Source organism: Rhagoletis zephyria, unplaced genomic scaffold, assembly GCF_001687245.7.
Source record: "Rhagoletis zephyria isolate East Lansing unplaced genomic scaffold, Rhagoletis_zephyria_1.1 Rzeph_scaffold_08139, whole genome shotgun sequence".
In the NCBI taxonomy this organism is placed as follows: Eukaryota; Metazoa; Arthropoda; class Insecta; order Diptera; family Tephritidae; genus Rhagoletis; species Rhagoletis zephyria.
In genome coordinates, this window is record NW_016165219.1 from 1 (window position 1) to 18,602 (window position 18,602).

General features: G+C 37.7%; 3 protein-coding genes across 5 annotated transcripts; 1 reads left to right on the forward strand and 2 right to left on the reverse strand.

Annotated features, from left to right (window-relative positions):
- Nucleotides 1-3,389: 3,389 nt before the first annotated feature.
- On the reverse strand, nt 3,390-12,259 carry LOC108374795 (hsc70-interacting protein 1-like). Of its 2 annotated transcripts, XM_017630818.1 has the most exons (4): nt 11,835-12,259; nt 11,648-11,775; nt 10,009-11,378; nt 8,704-9,914 (listed from the first exon to the last, which is right to left on the reverse strand). In XM_017630818.1, the coding sequence occupies exons 1-4, from the start codon at nt 12,014-12,016 to the stop codon at nt 8,835-8,837; spliced, it is 2,760 nt and encodes a 919-aa protein (XP_017486307.1). In that variant the 5' UTR covers nt 12,017-12,259; the 3' UTR covers nt 8,704-8,834. The 2 variants fall into 2 exon arrangements, with proteins under 2 accessions (XP_017486308.1, XP_017486307.1); XM_017630819.1 differs by lacking the exons at nt 8,704-9,914; nt 10,009-11,378 and adding an exon at nt 3,390-5,625 and having other exon boundaries at nt 11,835-12,247.
- A 3,947-nt stretch (nt 12,260-16,206) lies between these two features.
- Nucleotides 16,207-17,578, forward strand: LOC108374792 (selenoprotein BthD-like). Of its 2 annotated transcripts, none has more exons than XM_017630814.1 (2): nt 16,207-17,065; nt 17,151-17,408. In XM_017630814.1, exon 1 carries the CDS (start codon nt 16,525-16,527, stop codon nt 16,930-16,932), a length of 408 nt encoding a protein of 135 aa, XP_017486303.1. In that variant the 5' UTR covers nt 16,207-16,524; the 3' UTR covers nt 16,933-17,065; nt 17,151-17,408. The 2 variants fall into 2 exon arrangements, with proteins under 2 accessions (XP_017486303.1, XP_017486302.1); XM_017630813.1 differs by having other exon boundaries at nt 16,212-17,065; nt 17,354-17,578.
- LOC108374793 (probable tubulin beta chain CG32396) lies at nt 17,492-18,256 on the reverse strand. Its single transcript, XM_017630815.1, has one exon. The coding sequence runs from the start codon at nt 17,846-17,848 to the stop codon at nt 17,513-17,515; it is 336 nt and encodes a 111-aa protein (XP_017486304.1). The 5' UTR covers nt 17,849-18,256; the 3' UTR covers nt 17,492-17,512.
- Between the last annotated feature and the right edge of the window lie 346 nt (nt 18,257-18,602).

Genomic DNA, 18,602 nt, shown 5'->3' on the forward strand with positions numbered 1-18,602 from the left:
CGGGGTTTCTTTGCAGGAACCACTTTACCAGATCCCTATATCAGTAATGTTGAGAGTGGGCAATGACAGATTGAAAACCATAGCGAAGTATTCTACTCCTACCGGACCCAATTGATTTAGCATCAGCAAGAATATTCCATCAGGGTTAATGACTTTGGAGACTTTTGCCTTCCCGATGGCCATCTAAACTTCAGCGCTGATGAATGCATGTAACGTACTGAGTTTTGGAATGTTGTGAAGCCTACCGGTCACTCGAAAGTCTGTAGGTGTTGAAAGGGCGGCGAAGGTGTTATGCGTAACTTTCAAATGTTGGTACGGTGGTCGTCGGATTTATCGATAGCGGTTTTTATGGGTAAGTTGCAATACCTTCCTGACAATATATTTAGAAAGAGCAATACACACATGGAAACAAAAAAAGGTAAGCCAATGTCGCCGATTTGAGAACTGTATTATAACAACTAAAATTTAACTCAAGATTGATAATCTCACTTACAAATATTTACATAATCTATGTCCATATTCCGTCCAGCACTTCCTTTGCAAGTGTCCAGCACCGCAAGGAAAACGCCTCAAATTTCTTGGGCAGCATTTCTTCGAGAATCTGGATACCATAGGAAAAGCTCCTCTGGAAGGACTGCTAGGATTCACCAGAAAATCAAAATGGTTCAAAGACACGTACGGATAAGCTTGGGGTAACCTCCCATGGGCATCGCGATGGGCCTTCGTGGCATTATGTCCATATTAAGGTAAGTAGATTTATTCTGAAAATTCGTCGTTTTCATTGGTTAAGAAAATGGATTAGAGTAGCAAAAATAAACGACGCTGAAGGCCGTTATGCAACTATGTACTTAAGGTTGATCCAAAATAACTAACCTAATGCACTTAAGACCTTAAACGGACCTATTTACTGAGAAGAAAACTCATTTGGAAAAATGTTTATTCCAATTCTAAGGTGTCGGTGGGTATTCGAAAGTTTCCATGTATTTTGGATCACCCTAATGTACTTACATAGATATTATTCTTTACTTTAAAAATCGGCCGCTGTGGTGTAGTGGTAAGCAGTGCGCGCTTCCACTCCGCAACGCCTGGGTTCAAGCCCTGGTCAAAGCAACATCGCAAAAAAATATAGAAAGAAGGTTTTTTCTTAACAGCGGTCGTCCNAACCTCCGAGTGTATTTCTGCCATGAAAAACAGCTTCTCATAAAAATACAATCGCCGTTCGGAGTCGGCGTAAAACTGTAGGTCCCTCCGCTTTGTGTGACAACATCAAGGCGCACGCCACAAATCGGAGGAGAAGCTCGGCCAAACACTAACATATGTGTAAGCGCCAATCTATTATTATTATTATTAAAAATTCAAAATGACTGATCCAATATGGCGGACGATTTTTTTTTTTTTTATCAACATAACTTTCTTGCAATTTTTTATTCAGGGCTATCACTGAATCCATTCGAGTCCAAATTCTCGTAAAATTTACGAAATATCCATAAACGAAGCATATACTTTGAATCAGTGTTCGGACTATACCACTTTTGTGGTAGATCTACCACTTTTTTTGCTAAATTGTATCTTTTTATGGCCTAATAGTATTTTAATAACTACATTAGTTCGGGTATTATTTTACTATGCGCATATAGGAGGATTCTGCGTGTAATTCTAAGCAAATTTTCCGAAGAAACCAGAGGTCTAAAAAAATAAAATTAGAAGAATTCGGTCAAACTTCATCAAAAATTATAAACTTTTTACTACGAATTAAAAAAAAGTTGGGTATGCAGTTTTATGACCTATTTAATTTAAGTATAAAAATGTGCAAATTTAAGTATTAAAATTCTCGCTGATTTTTGACCTTTTTTCTTTTGACGGCGTTATGCATTTTCTTTCATATAAAAAAAAGAGTAATTTATATTGAAAAAAATGCTTAGCACTGTCGCCAAAAAAAAAACTAAAAAATTAACTCGAATTTTTGAGACTGTTAAACGTTGCACATAATTATACTAAAATTGAATGGGTATAAACTGCATACTCGAACTTTTTTTAGCTTATTAAAAAGTTTGAAATTTTTTATGAAGTTTTGTAGAACTCTTCTAATTTTCATACAAAGTTAGAAACTTAGATTTATATGGTGTTTGTAAAATTATAAGCCATATTTTAATAAAAAGTTAGCCAAAAATTTTCAAAATCAAAGGATACTCAATTTTGTGCGTGACTATAATTAAACAAATAAAAATTTTAATTCAAATAGAAATGTCTAAAAAAATGTTATTTCTTATATAGACATAAGTTTGTATGTATGTGTTCTGTGGTTTGACTTTTAGTTGTATGAAAAAAATTTATATAATAATAATAATAATAAAACATATATTATTTTAAAACAAAAGAAAATGTTAAAATTTTCACTATAGCGCCCCCAGGCGGATAGTTTAGTTTTATGTATGTATATTCATTCCAAAACAAAAAACTACTTGAAGTTATCAAAACTTTGATTATGTAAGATGTTTTTTAATAAAATCGTAACTCGAGTATTTTCTACTTTCTTAAGGTGTCCTCAACAGATGCGATGTGATGTCGTATTTGATGTGATGTGATATCGTATTTGATGCGATTACGATAAAAAACAAAGGCCCTCAAGCTGGTGCGATACGGTACACTGTGATATGACCCAAACACGATACAGGTAAGTTTTCCGCTTTTTTAGATATTCCGCAGAGTTTGAAACTTGGATTTATACGATTTTTGTTCAAAAACTATATTTTTAGAAAAAAAAAAAAATTATTAAAATGAGATAATGAAATCAAAACTTGTCAATATGTTGGTGTAGCATAGTTATGATAAAAACTATATTTATCAGGGAATCATCTGTTTTATAAAATTATTTGAAAAAGTATTTAGTCATTGTTATTATGAGTTAAAAATAAAATAAAAACCTAGATAAAATGCAAAATGTACAGTCATAAATAATTTTTAAATAACTGCTTTCCTACAGAAATATTGGTAATCGTCATAAGTATAATCTGTGAACAAAAAATTTTCATAAATGAAGGGTTAAGATTTTTTAAATTTTTCGACGGCCATTCTGCGACCCCAAAAACACCCGTATGCCCAGTTTCATGGAAATCCACTAATTTGCAAAACTTTTCATACGCCATATTGAATCAGCCATTTTGAAGTTTTGATAAATGTCTTCAGATTCATACCTAGCGACACAAAAACCCCTAGATAAGAAGTGGTGTTAAAATTCATCAAAGTGTATTTGATTGAATAATTTCGTTCAGCTAGATTTGCAGTCCGAACCACTGTGCAACCTACCCATGGTGAACACCCTGGACCATTCCTTTTGATGTCTGGGTCTCAGTGCTGCTGCTACAACAAGAATCTAGGAAAAGTCACTATAAGTTTTAAATGCTTGACTTCCTTTATTACTAATAATTATTATTTTCATTACGATTTAGTCATTAAGACTTTGCTTACAGTGCATATGCGTATTAACTCTACATACATACATACATATGCGCATTAGGCATGGCTTTTTTCTAAAATTAAATATGTACATATATATACGTACATATATGTACCTACGAGAAGAGGAATGATGAACAAAATGTTTTTGTCAAAATCTGTTAAAAAATAATTCCCGCAGCATATGTATATGGAGAAAATTCCATGGTGAAATTATGCCAGGTTTTAAAAGAATTTGACACTATCTTATTTGAAAATTGACCTTTAAGAGTTTCTATAAGATAGCCGAATGCAGGAAATAAACCGAGAAACATTTGAAATCAATTTTTGATCGTAGTCATAATTTGGCGGAGAGATAAGAGCGAGAAGAAAGATTTAACACTACCTTTTTGAAAATTTTTCTTTAAAAATGTGAGAAGTGAGAAAGCTGTTTTATTATTTCACCTGTTTATAATTTCACCATGATATGTACGCGCATGATTTTTTAGAACACTTTTTTCAGAGTTCCCTGCGGCAACTTTTTGTGGCAAATTTTTACAAAAACGTATGTATATTTAATTTTAGAAAAAAAGCCATATGCCTAATGTACATGTGTATAAATATGATTTAATTTCTGAAATGAATAACTCAAGTGTTTTGTTAGCAGCATACTATGAACAATAGCTTGGTTTAGTACATATGTATATTGTATTACAATAAGTATTAATCATGGCCACTAGTGGTTAGCTTTTTCGTTGATTTTATTGTTTGGAGAAATCGGTTAATATTGATTTAATTCATATATGTGACATTAATTAAGTATACATATTTATGCGCTGTTCCGTTTTAACGCACTTAATCTGGCATGAGATACGATAAATCCAAAGGTAAAATAAATATATGTATGTAAATGTAACACTTCATTATATAAGCATTTAAAAATTATTTAAATTTCACTGAATGGATGAAAATATAAATGAAAAGGGCTAGCATTTCACATGCGTATTTTATTCCTTGACAATTCCATTTGTTAAGAGCGACTTAAAAAGCGACCATTAAAGCGACTTAGTTAATATTTTATGTGAATTCTTAAAAGTAACAATTTAATTTCCAGCGCGATTCTCCATCTACAAATCTTGTAGGGTTCAACATTTTTTGGTTTTCTTATTTCGTTGAATATCGGTTACGACAACTACTAACACCTTTATTCAAAATTTAGATTTATTGCATAATGCAGTTTATATAATTTAGAATATCGCGCCGCAAAGCGCTAAGCAGTTGAAGATACACGCGCTATCTTTTAATCTAAGCCATCATCAACGAATTCACGCTTTTTGGGCTCCGGCTTAGGTTCGTCTGCAGTTGGCGCTGCACCTGCTGAGCCAGCCCCAGCCCCAGCCCCAGTGGCAGCACCGGTCCCAGCACCAAAACCAGCAGCTGCGCCACCCAAGCCACCAAACATGTTAAATACATTATCCATGCCCAACTGTTTGGCCATGCTCTGCAATTTGGCGAATTTCGGATTGTTCTTATGCTTCTCTATATTAGCTGGATTTTTAGCAATATCTGCCAATATCTCTTGGAAGTCCTTATCATTGAGGGCAGACAAGAATTCTGGATTGAAGCCTTTAGGTGGTCCCTGTGGTTGTTGCTGCTGCTGCTTCTGACGTTCCTTGGCATGTGCACGTGCGCGACGTTGTGCCTTCTTACTTTCAAGTTCAGCACGCTTACGTTCCTGCTTGATACGATGTTGCTCGATTTTCTTTGCATTGGGTGTAACTTCGCGCAGCCATTCATCAGCTTCTTCATCGAAGTCTAGTTTGCAAGCTTGACGCAAATCCTTAGCAGCTTTCTCCCAATTGCCCAACAAACGATGAGCCCGCCCACGGAATTTGTAAGCAGCTGCAGAGTCACAATTCAATTCCAAGGCCTTGTCACAATCACGAATACAAGCGTTGGGCTTCTTAAGCTTAAGGAAAGCTTGACCGCGTTTGGCATGGAACAAAGCATTGCCGGGATTGAGCTCAATGGCTTTAGTGTACAGATCGATTGCCTCTTCAAACTTTTGCTCCGAATAAGCAGCAGCTGCCTGTGAACGTAAGTCGCTAGCTTGATCGATTTCCTCCTCGGATGGCGTCTTATTTGAATCGCCCATCGGCTGATCGGCTTCAAAGTCTGCTTCAATAACGCCTAAAACGAAGTAAAACAAATAAATGAGTTATGCATGTAGCGAAAAATAATTTTCATAGTCCCAAAAATTTAGCTAAAATCTTTCTTCTTTTTGTAGCAGAATGTATAAATCGGTCAGATTTTTGAAAATGAGTTTTCGAATATAGCTAAAGCGGGTCGTGAATATTATTTTTTAAATATAGCGATTTTATTTTAAGACAGAAAGTATACTCAGTTGGGTCTTTTCCACCAAAGGTGCAGCAAAATTTAAGTAAAATTCTTGCTCTTTAACATCTACTCTCTTTGTAATATCAAACAATTGTAATAATATTACTTTTAAAGTTACTTGTACTTAGTCTGTAAGAATTTGTTAATTCATAGACAAAACGAAATAAATAAATAAATAAATTTCATTCAAATGCGTGGATTGTGGCATGTGATTTTTATGTAATAAAATATATCAAGGACCGAGAAAAAAAGGCACTTATTGGGAGTTTTGTTCTTTTATTGTTCGTTTTGAGAAAGTTCCCGACAGTTTTGCTCGCATTTTGTTCTTTACATAAACGCTCCCGAACCTTGTGTATTTCCATTTTGTTCCCGTTCAAACTGCTATCAATACTTTCCCTTTGGTTCTTTTGCGGGAACGTTCTTCACATTACATTTTGTTCCCGTACGGAACTAAACCAAAACTGGAAAGCGTTCTCGATCCATGAAATATTTACCCGTTTGCAACTTTGTAGATAACATCGGTACGGGATGACGGACATTCGTTCCAAAATGCACACCCTGTCGGAAACAACCAAAATGTTAATATATACAGTAAGGCGGCGCGAAGTGCCTTTATTATAGAGAGACATATCCAGGCTAGCACAATAAAGTGGTACACCAACGGTTCTAGGACCCTTGAGGGACGGACTGGGTTGGACCAGAGTGGGGTTTGGAAGGCATGCGAAGAGGTGAGGTGACTCTGGTGCGAGTCTCCAGTTCTGTCTCGTCCACGTCAGGTGACTGTGTTTCCCAAAACGGCATTTACAGGTCGGGATTTGGTGTTAGTCGAGTCCGACTCCCTGTGAATGCCGTTTATGCCCTATCGCCGTTTATGCCCTATCGCTATCGTCCAGAGGTTGTTTTATGAACCTCTGTAATTCATCCGTAAGTTCGTTTAAACACCTTCTGATGAGCCTAGGCGAGGGCTCTGCGGCCAGCAGGTGTCTGCTCGGATGCGCACGTCTGTGGCACCCTACTAGGAACTGCTTCATAACATAGTGTTGCACTCCTTGACGGGGAGCATTTGCAAAACCGCGTGACTGACATATGCTGCCAAAAATTGGATTTGCTCACCCCTGTTGAGTTTCTGTGAAACTTCGCCGACCCATTAAGCACGCTATCTCCTCGATATTACTCTAGAGTCCGTTGCAGCTGAGTTCAAGTCTGCCATAGGAAACTGGCGGCAATTCGGAGGTTGCGGTATTCATTAATGCGGTTGTCCACCTTGCGCTTATTGCTCTTACCGCTTTTAGGGTTGCGGCCTCGTGGTGGGAGTTGGCAGCTTCTGCAACAATGTGTCACTTAGGGTGCGTTCAGAAATGCATCAAGCAAAAGCATCCGTCTCTTTTATTTATAAACTATAATTGATGGAATTGTCAAATATGCGTAACCACGGTCAAATGCCGAATTGGAACTTAGTTGCGTAAATAAGGCATTTCCATAAATTATAGTTTAAAAATAAAAGAGGCTGATGCTATTGCTTGATGCATTTCTGAACGCCCCCTTTTTCACTCACGAGTGATGCACAGAGCATATCCTAAAGTGACACAAACTAAGGCAAGAATTGCATCTGACTTACTGTGTAACATTGCGGCAGAGGGATGGAATAGCGTAAGGTAAAAAAGTTCCAGGTGACGTACATATTTCTTCGTAATAAAAGTCCGAAGTGCTGAATAAACAAAACAATAAATTGTTTCCCAAAAATTTGATATGAAATCTTATGTTTTGTTACGATTTTCCTCCTCATTTACTCTAATGCGAGCTTGTCGTACATACAGTATCGATCATATCTATAGCACGCCATTTCAAAGTGATATTGTGTGCCACTTATGTTTATTTATTTATTTTTAAGAATTTTCAATTAAAATATAGTTCATTCTCAGACAAACCCCATATAAATTCAACTTTAACAATTTGTAAAAAACTACAAAAAAGTCTAACAAATTTTCACCTAAATTTCAAACTTTTTTCTCGGAAGTGTTAGTTTTTTTTTTGAGTGCACAGTTTTTTAGCCCCTTCAATTTTAGTCTGATAATGTGCAAATTTCAAGTGGCTACGAATTACCGTACATTTTTTAGAATTTTTTTTGTCGCATGGGCTTCCATATAATGAACAAACTCAATTTATTTGTATATGGAAGAAATCCGCAACACCTTTGGCGAAAACAATTCTAAAAAATCAACGGTAACTTTTAGCCACTTGAAACTTGCACATTATTAGACTAAAATCTATTGGGCTATAAAACTTTGTATTCAAAAAAATTGTAACACTTCGGTGAAAAAAGTTTGAAATTTGGGTGAAAATTTTTTGCACTTTTTTGTAGTTTTCTACAAATTGTTAAACTTCGGTTTATATGGGGTTTGTTAGAGAAAGCACGGTATTTTAATTGACAATTTTTAAAAATAAATAAATAAATATGAATGGCACACAATATCACTTTGAAATGGCGTGCTATAGATATGACCGATACTGTAGCTCTGACCCTTCTGGTTTTGAAATCATAAAAATCTTTCTCTGTTTTTATTACATACATATTTATATCGTCTTTTAAAGTACAAAACCGCGTATCAAAAAAATTAAAAACCGCGTATCAAGATAATGCAAAACCGCGAATGTGAAGTTGCATAAATTATTTTGTTGAGAGTAAAAACACTAATATTTCAAAATGGTTCTTTTTTTATAAAGCAATCGCATTTCTGGCTTGTATATTTCAGAACGAATGGATAATTGAGCCAAGAGCTTTGGTGAGCAAATCCAACTTTTGGCAGCAAATGTCAGCAGAAAGACGATACTCGATTTTGTACTTTAAACAGCGATATGTATGCATTCAACTTGAAAAAAAGGGATTTTAGTTTTGTGTACTTTATTTTGTATACGAATAGGCGTAAATAGATTAATCCATACTTAATGTTAAATATACTACATCTTACTATCAACTAAAAAGTGCAGCGAATGAAAATCATTTAGAGCATATGGAAATTTTGTGCGCGTTCTTCGCTTTCATAACCGGCATTCATAATGTGTGGCTGATGCACATAGCTGATGGCTTGCGGCAAATGGTAGGCAGCTGCAGGCAAAGTTGCTGGTTGTGGGGCCGGTGCAACTTGTTGTTGTTGAAGCTGCTGCTGTAGCTGTTGTTGTTGGAGTTGCTGTTGCTGCTGCTGCTGCTGCTGATGAATATATAGGGGCTGCATAATCACCGCAGTTGCCGCCTGCGGTGCATACCGCTGTTGCAGAAATTTCATAGTTTCAGTTGCATTTGGCGTTAGCTGTGTCCAGAAGCCCCCTTCTTCACCGGTAAAATCGGAAATGTTTGGATTCGTTTTTTTGCCCAATGATGGGCCTGTGGCTGTGGTAATAGTTATGTTGCTACTAATCACCACTGGGTCATCTACCTTCGCGCAAGTGCTACTAGTAGGAATTACAGCACTAGTTGCGCTACTGTTACTCCTCTGTGCGCTGACTTTGTGCGCATGCTTAGATTTAGCTTGCAGAAAAGCCAATTTGAAATCTTTATGAAATATTCTCCGGAAGAAACTTCCACTGACTGCGGGCTTATTAAGACGTTCCATTTCTTCTTTATATTCACCATACATTTTAACTATGTTCAATGAACTGTGCAGATAACGTGTCTTGTAGCTTTTGCAAGGCACCCAAGTCGGATAGCTGTTAATATGTTGGTGTACATCGCGCACAAGTTCCAAGGGTATTTTATTTTTCGGTGTAGCACGTCCGCGCATATCTTCGCCTGCGTATGCACCTGTCTGTTTGTCAACATTCTTCTGTGCATTAGCCAAGAAATGGTTTCCGACACAAAGTGTTGCAAAGAAGAAACGTGAGCAGACACGTACATTTTCACCACGTTGGCCACGTAGGAAATAGCGATTGGTAAAAGTGCGCACTCGATTCGATTTGCGATACTCCGCAGCTGTTGTCGTTGTATTCTCATGGACTTCCACGCGTGACAAAACGAAATCTTTGCGCCTTTTGTAGCCCAAACGCCAGAAAGCCGCGCACAACTGCACACGTTGCTCTTCGGTAAANCACTTCCACGCGCGACAAAACGAAATCTTTGCGCCTTTTGTAACCCAAACGCCAGAAAGCCGCGCACAGCTGCACACGTTGCTCTTCTGTAAATTTAGTGTGGCATTTAAAGCGGCATATTTCAGCACAATTCACTGGCTGTGGTACACGTATTCTCTGTTCGGATCTTCTTCTCCTGGGAGTACTATTTTCAGATTTTGGTTTTCTGCCTGGTGGTTTCGGTCGAGTCGGTGGAGTTGCCAAATCCTCCATTGTTTTATTTGCATCAATTGTGAGTGCTGAAAATTCCGCAGCCGCAGTTTCCACTGGCTTTGCTAGTGTTAGTTCCACAGGTTCAGTTGGCTTAGCCTGTTCTTCAGCTTCACTTAGATTAGTTGGTTCCTCACGTTCAATTGGCTTAAGCGTTTCCAAATTTTTAACATCTAGTACTTCTGGTTTATTTAAGTCATCTTCCATGTTAGACGGCGACTTCTGTTCATCTGTTGACTCACTGATAGAGTTTTTAGAAGAATTGCCAACATCGGCTGAATTTTGTCTCCGTTGTTTTGCCATTTCAGTTTTTAAGCGTCTCCCCTCACCGCTGCCTCCACGCAAATCTATTCCAGTAAATTTACCTTGGTCATCGGTATTCTCCAGCGCGCTTTTCACCAGAAAATTACTAATAACAAGTGTTTTCAAGAAGAAACTTAAACAGACCCTTACACGCTCACCACTACTAGTAGTCAAGAAGTAATGATTTGTGTGTTGCCGTGATTCTTTAACTCTGTTTATAATACGCATCTTACCAAGTGGCATACGCTGTACACAAGTTAACAAATGATTCTTGCGCTCTACAAAATCAAGTGCCCAGAATTCTTTGCACAATTTCATACGTTGTTCTTGATCAATTTTAGCGCACTGTTTTTTGCATTTTTCAAGACAATTTGCTGGTCTGGGTCTTCGAATTTTCTTTCTAGGCTCATATTCACTAAGAATTTTGCGACTTTTGCGTCCACGCTTTCCTTTCTTTGCGCGTGCGATTCTTCTGCTACTTCGTGTTTGCCTTCGTACTGGAGCGACAACATCAGAATCACTACTCTCCGAGCCCTTGTCATTGTCATCCTCTTTGTAATTTTCGTCCTGAATATCGTTGTCAACATCGTTGTCGACATCGCTATCGATTTCACATTTCATGGCAACCGATGCTATATTAGTTTTAATAGGATCCTCATCAATATTGTCATCTTCTGCGTCAGTGCCATACACAGCCTCTACAGGACATTCATATTCTTCCTTGTCATCCTGATCCATATCAGATTCAGCAGAATGCTCATGCTCAGTTTTTATACTCTTTTGTGCCTTTTTAGCTTCTTTAGTGTCACCCATGTAAACTGTATTTGTGTTGATGAAATTTTCATAAGAAGTTGAGGGCGGTGTCCAATCCAATTCCTTTTTCTGCCTTTTCCGCTTAGTTTTTGTTTTAGCTGAAAGCAAAAGTCGTATACAAGAGCCGTGTCAGGCATAACTCGATAATTAATAGTATAATATATATATAACGACAAAGTAAATCTATCTACACAGACATAAAAAAGAAAAAGAAGTGACCTTAGTATTATCCTGACACGCCTCTGTATCGAAATTCGCAAAGCTACCCTAATGCTCCTAACATGAAAAGCCACATTCGAAAATATAACCCTACCTCCGAGATAACCTTTAATTTTTAATCGACTAATCATTGTCCACAAACACTCACCTTCCATATTCAGTTCAACCTCAGATTCCGGTTCAGATTCTTCCAAATCCGACTCTTCCGATTCATCGACGTTCATACCACTAGCACCATCATTTGCTGTCCCAGCGTCTCCGCCAAATGGACATTTTCTAAATATCGAAAAAAAAGATAATACAAGCTTACATATATATGTACATTGATTTATTACCCTCCAGCGGCTCCAGCAGGCATCTTAAATTCCCCTGGGGGCACTTTGCCTCCAAATTTTTCGACAAATTCCTTTACAAACTGCAGCTGCGGCAAATTAAGCACAGTTGGATTCTCAGATACAAAATTTATGAAAATTTTCAACTTTTCCAAGTCGGCGTGTGATAAATTGGGTAAAGCCATATTTTACGTCGCTTTGTTTAATCTTTCCAAGTATCTCAAAATACAATTGGTAGGGTTATTACTGATTCGACTACTTTGAAAATCGTATAATTTGCACAATAGCAATGTACTTCTCACTTTTCCGATGCTTTTTAATATTTTTGGAATAATTATTTTCTCTAAAATGTCGGCAATCTGATATCCCGAAACTTCTTTTGGATAGCTTATGTGCAGGGTTGCTAGTGAAAAAATTGCAGCATTGCCAGAAATAATAGTTTTTGTTACAGTGCACTAACTTGGAGGCTACACGTATTAAGAACTTGAAAGCATAAGATGAATCAAAAGAAATTGGCTGACGTTTATAATTTCAGCTCCATGTTATTTTCTTTGATATAAGCCAAAATTAAACAAAAGAAACGAGGACCAATCATACGTTCCCACGACAGTCGGGTCTACGTAACCGGAACGACCCAGATTTATATCTGGTCAAGGACTGTCACTCCAGCAACACTCCCCAAAATGTCTTTGGGGAATTTGTATGCTGCTACAACAACAACAACAGGACCAATCATAAAGATCATTTCTCCTCTCTGTTGCCAGACAACCGATTACGGTCAGATCGCCCAGACATGTGACCAGTCAAGAATGATAGAATACAAGATTGCGCCGTCCTGGGCGTTGACATTTGTGTACCACAAGTAAACAAAGAATAGAGCGAAAAGAAGAACGAGTTGAAACTGCCAAAGCAGTTCACTTTACAGCGAAAAACGTGTTTTAATTTTGCTAAATGCGAAAATATTGCATTTTTCACCTAATCTATTAGAGAACAGTGAACATTTTAGTGCACTCCATTGCTTTGCAATTGAGGCTGCTTCAGCAAACGTTTTAGTGCACTCCATTGCTTTGCAATTAAGGCTGCTGCAGAAAACTGCAGCAGCATCTCTGCGGGATTGATTAGTTAACTTGCTAATGGAGGCTGCGTGGAGCAGAAACAAAATCATTGTGAGGAAATGCTGTTAATATAATAATAGAGAAACATTTCGGGAACATTAATGCCGTGCCCTATGTACACAAAATGCAGCGATTCGTCCCAGCGCTACACTTGCATCTACGCTTCTTGCNAATTGGCTGACGTTTATAATTTCAGCTCCATGTTATTTTCTTTGATATAAGTCAAAATTAAACAAAAGAAACGAAGACCAATCATAAAGATCATTTCTCCTCTCTGTTGCCAGACAACCGATTACGGTCAGATCGCCCAGACATGTGACCAGTCAAGAATGATAGAATACAAGATTGCGCCGTCCTGGGCGTTGACATTTGTGTACCACAAGTAAACAAAGAATAGAGCGAAAAGAAGAACGAGTTGAAACTGCCAAAGCAGTTCACTTTACAGCGAAAAACGTGTTTTAATTTTGCTAAATGCGAAAATATTGCATTTTTCACCTAATCTATTAGAGAACAGTGAACATTTTAGTGCACTCCATTGCTTTGCAATTGAGGCTGCTTCAGCAAACGTTTTAGTGCACTCCATTGCTTTGCAATTAAGGCTGCTGCAGAAAACTGCAGCAGCATCTCTGCGGGATTGATTAGTTAACTTGCTAATGGAGGCTGCGTGGAGCAGAAACAAAATCATTGTGAGGAAATGCTGTTAATATAATAATAGAGAAACATTTCGGGAACGGCTTTGCCGTGCCCTATGTACACAAAATGCAGCGATTCGTCCCAGCGCTACACTTGCATCTACGCTTCTTGCATCTTGACGGCTGTCGCAATTTAACACACATCACTTCATTGTATTAGTTTTTACGCAGTCTTGGACTCAAATATCACTCACATATTGCAAATTAACATAATTTTAACTGATTTTTCACTTATAATTCATATTTCTCTTTCGCTGATTTGTAAACAAAGGTTTATTTACAAGTTACCACAACTNCCAATCATAAAGATCATTTCTCCTCTCTGTTGCCAGACAACCGATTACGGTCAGATCGCCCAGACATGTGACCAGTCAAGAATGATAGAATACAAGATTGCGCCGTCCTGGGCGTTGACATTTGTGTACCACAAGTAAACAAAGAATAGAGCGAAAAGAAGAACGAGTTGAAACTGCCAAAGCAGTTCACTTTACAGCGAAAAACGTGTTTTAATTTTGCTAAATGCGAAAATATTGCATTTTTCACCTAATCTATTAGAGAACAGTGAACATTTTAGTGCACTCCATTGCTTTGCAATTGAGGCTGCTTCAGCACACGTTTTAGTAGACTCCATTGCTTTGCAATTAAGGCTGCTGCAGAAAACTGCAGCAGCATCTTTGCGGGATTGATTAGTTAACTTGCTAATAGAGTCTGCGTGGAGCAGAAACAAAATCATTGTGAGGAAATGCTATTAATGCCGTGCCCTATGTACACAAAATGCAGCGATTCGTCCCAGCGCTACACTTGCATCTACGCTTCTTGCATCTTGACGGCTGTCGCAGTTTAACACACATCACTTCATTGTATTAGTTTTTACGCAGTCTTGGACTCAAATATCACTCACATATTGCAAATTAACATAATTTTAACTGATTTTTCACTTATAATTCATATTTCTCTTTCGCTGATTTGTAAACAAAGGTTTATTTACAAGTTACCACAACTGTCAAAATCGGCAAAACCAAAGTAGCGGTACCACTGACGGCGCCACCTTTGTTCGTTGCATCGTGGTGACCAGTCATATGACCGGCAGGTGTCTTGTAGGCGTCGCTTCGACAGCTCGTCAGCTGTTTCAAATAATCAAAATTATGCGAAATAATTTTCTTTTTTATTCAAATTCGGGCAATAAGTATCTCGCTTGCGTGACAACACAATCGACGGAATCAAAATCAATAATATTAATACAATAAAACATACCAAAAATATTTTTTTGCAAAAAGTGTGGTGGGTTTTGCATGTTTTTTTTGGAAGAACACTGACCTCTTTTTTATATCAGCTTTAAGAATCTTTTTGTTTCATATCAAAATATTGCTTCTGTCTAAAGCCCTTCGATTTATTCTCATGGAGTGTTCAAAAAGCACGCTGTGCGCCGCACATGCTCACACTCGCACTGGTTGTCACCAGCCCCGCGCGAGCGTAAGAATTTGAAGCCTATAACGTTATACCCAAGGCTCATCTATACAAGGTTACTTGAACAGCTGATATGATATTTTTGTCTCTACATCAATACAGCAGAATGTCATCCAAGACGAAATGTTGTAACTTCAGGATGTCAACAAAATGAAATGGCGAAAATTATCTCCTATTTCCTTTCGTTTTGAAACTATGTTGTACCAAAAAGCAATAGCAAAATACCCGGGGCTTTTACTTACATGCAATTGCTACCACCTTATATGGATACCCCTTGGTTAAACCGAACTCCGCATTTGCCCCTATGTGGCTGCGGACGCACGTACATGAGCGTATTTGCAAGTAGCGTGCGACTGTCACTAGGTATCAGAGACACGTTTTTCGAGTATCAGTCTTGCGAGTGCCTTTAATAATCATGGAGGAAGAATTCAATGAAGGCGTGCAAAGTTAAAAATATCTATACGACATAAATATATATCCATAAAAATCAAATTTAAAGATTCAATCTGGAGACGAATTACTGACGAAATAAATGACAAAATCACTAAAAGCTCATGTGTGCAAATGCGAATGCACACGAGTCGACCAATGTCAGCGCAGCACCGTGAACGGGTGCGAGTGTGAGCATGTGCCGCCCGGCTTAAGAACGCTGAACAGCTCAGTGGGAGCGTGAACGTGAACATTCGTAAATAATCCATTGTTATTCTTTTGCGCGCTCACACACATCTGTCAAAACTTTTTTATTTGACTGGGCATTTGACAGCATTCTTTCTGATTTGTAAAATGTCGCCAAAAAAGAAGGATCACGCTTCTCTGGCCAAATTTGTATTTTCCACCAAAATAAACGATGTTTCTGCTCTGAAGGTTTCTGCGAAGTGAGAAAATATCTGTCAAACTACAAAAGCGATAGCATGCGCGATCTCGCAAACCGCATACGTCGTCACGCAAGCCCGATTTGCCAGCACGTGAAGACGGCCGGTTAATTTCGAAAGGTTTTGGGAAACCCCGATTGAAGTTTGGAATGCAATTTCTCGCGAAGATAGATTTTTCCCAGAGTCTTTGGATATATTAGTTGTTTTTAATGANACCCTAGAGTTTCCCCCAACTACCGTGGGAGCAAATTGGACGCCTTCGTCTACGCTTTATAAATATAAGATATGGAACATTTGTATTAATACATTTAGGAATACTTCATGGGCTAGCATGAGACGCATTAAATCATATTCGATATTGTTCCGTAACACAAACTAAAAACCATTTCGTTTAGAAAACCCGGAAAAATTTTAATATTTCATTATATTTACATATGTACATATACATATACAAACATATATACCTGTACATATATATTTTTATTAACAGTCTGCAGATAAAAATTCTGCCCCTAAAGCTAAACTTTCGAAGTCTGAAGATCCCATTATGGACGCCAATCTTCCAGTATTATATATTGAACACTGCCGCTCCTGAAATGTATTTCGCCGTCGTGCCCTTCAAGTACACGCAGATCTTCTAGAACGTTTGCGCAATTTAAAGCCCGACATAGAACTACAATTGCTCATGAATAACGAACGCCCGCCGCGTCGTGGTTCTTTTGAAATAGCCATTGCTACAAATCCTACCGAAGAGCGCCTAGAGTTGTGGTCAGGTCTAAATCGTACACCACGTGCGCAAAAGTTTCCACCAATTGATGACTTGGCTGAAGCGGCGAGTCGCGCTTTGAATCTTAAATTGGCTGAGGACACGGCATGCGGTAGCAATGCAGCTGATGTTGGTGAACAAAATGGAACATTAAAAGTGGCAGCAAAAAGACGTAAACGATCAAATTAAAAAAAATGTAAATGCATCCGGTGCTAGTAGCATTCATGACCGGTGTTTGGTAAAATCTTTTCTCGAGAAGCTAAGCACTGCGATATTTTTGTGCTCCATGCGCTGCTTGCAGTATATAAAATATTCAAACAAAGTAAGTATATACATACATATGTACTTATGCACGCAAGTGTATAAAGTTCCATAAACACGCATGTAACGAAACCTTTCCTTCTAAGCCCACGTTGGTAGTACTACATTTGAACTTTCTACATTTGCTGAAAAGTGTTCCTGCTGCTCAGCTGCATTCATTCCACTACACCCAAGCGCCATAGAGTTCCTTTAATTCTTGTAACTGTGATTCAGATGGAATCATAATCGGCGCTTCATTACCGACTTTATTCACGAAAAAGTAATTTTTCTTACATATATTTACTTTCAGATTTGAATTTATTTGCAAACATATGCCATTTTCCCCCAATGGCACTTAAAACTGGCATCTATGACTAGAGTTGTTGCAAATCCATTTTAAGGAACACAACTTTACGATATTTACTTTTGCCGTTAAGTTGTCACCATAAATGGACTATGAGGGAACAAATTAGAATATCGTAAATTGTTGCTTTACTTTTGTATACTCAAAAATAAACTGCAGCTTTAAAAAATCTTGTTTTTTTTTTTCATTAATTAAACCTGCCACTAATGCCGTTTGATTACATGGCGCGCAGGAATGACCTTCAGCTGCAACTTCTTCGTTCGCGGTATCCTCACCACTCTGCTTATATAAATCAAGCAAATCTTGTAAATCCCGTTGGGCATCTATGGACTCTTGCCCTTCCATGCCTTTGCCTGTGTGCCAGTGCAAATGTGCTTTACGCCTCAACATAATACCGCTGCCATCTAAAATTTGCTGCAAGAGCTTATAAATCGCTGACATTTTAAGTAAGTGTGGTGGTATGTCGCAAATAGCTGTCTTAATATTACTGGGAATCTATTCCACGAAAGTGCTTAGGTTCTTGTTGCGTACATTTGTCATTAGCTAATCGACCTCACGCGGTGGCATCCGACCACGAAAAATACCCACTGCAGTTAAAAGCTTACCATGCCGTAAATCAACTGCGCATAGTAAATTATTGGATGAGAAAATTTGTTGTACCAACTCACCAACCGTGCCTTGGGTGAATTCCTTTTGCTTACATCTAACAAAGCGGTGCAAATCCAGGTATGAGGAAATGCGACTGCGGAAATGGAAATGGTAATTTTTTGGATTTTTTCGATTAGAAATCTTATACGAATTTTAGTTTACATCTTATATTTTGCAAAATTTTATATTGAAAACATTGCGTGCCTGAATTTGCTTTGAAAAAATATGTATTATTGACTGATTTATAGCTGGGTATTTTGTGAGACAGAAGAACATTTTTAATAAGTTTTGCTAAAGTCGTTTGGTGCACCTTTTGAATTATTTTAATTTCAAAAAGGGTGATCGTTTTATTTCATAATTTTTGATTTTTTTCTTTAGTTTGCTTGTACTTGTATAAAGGAAATCAAAAAATTTGTCTGTATCGACTGCTGAGNCGATTATGTTAAAAAAGGGTGATCGTTTTATTTCATAATTTTTGATTTTTTTCTTTAGTTTGTTTGTACTTGTATAAAGGAAATCAAAAAATTTGTCTGTATCGACTGCTGAG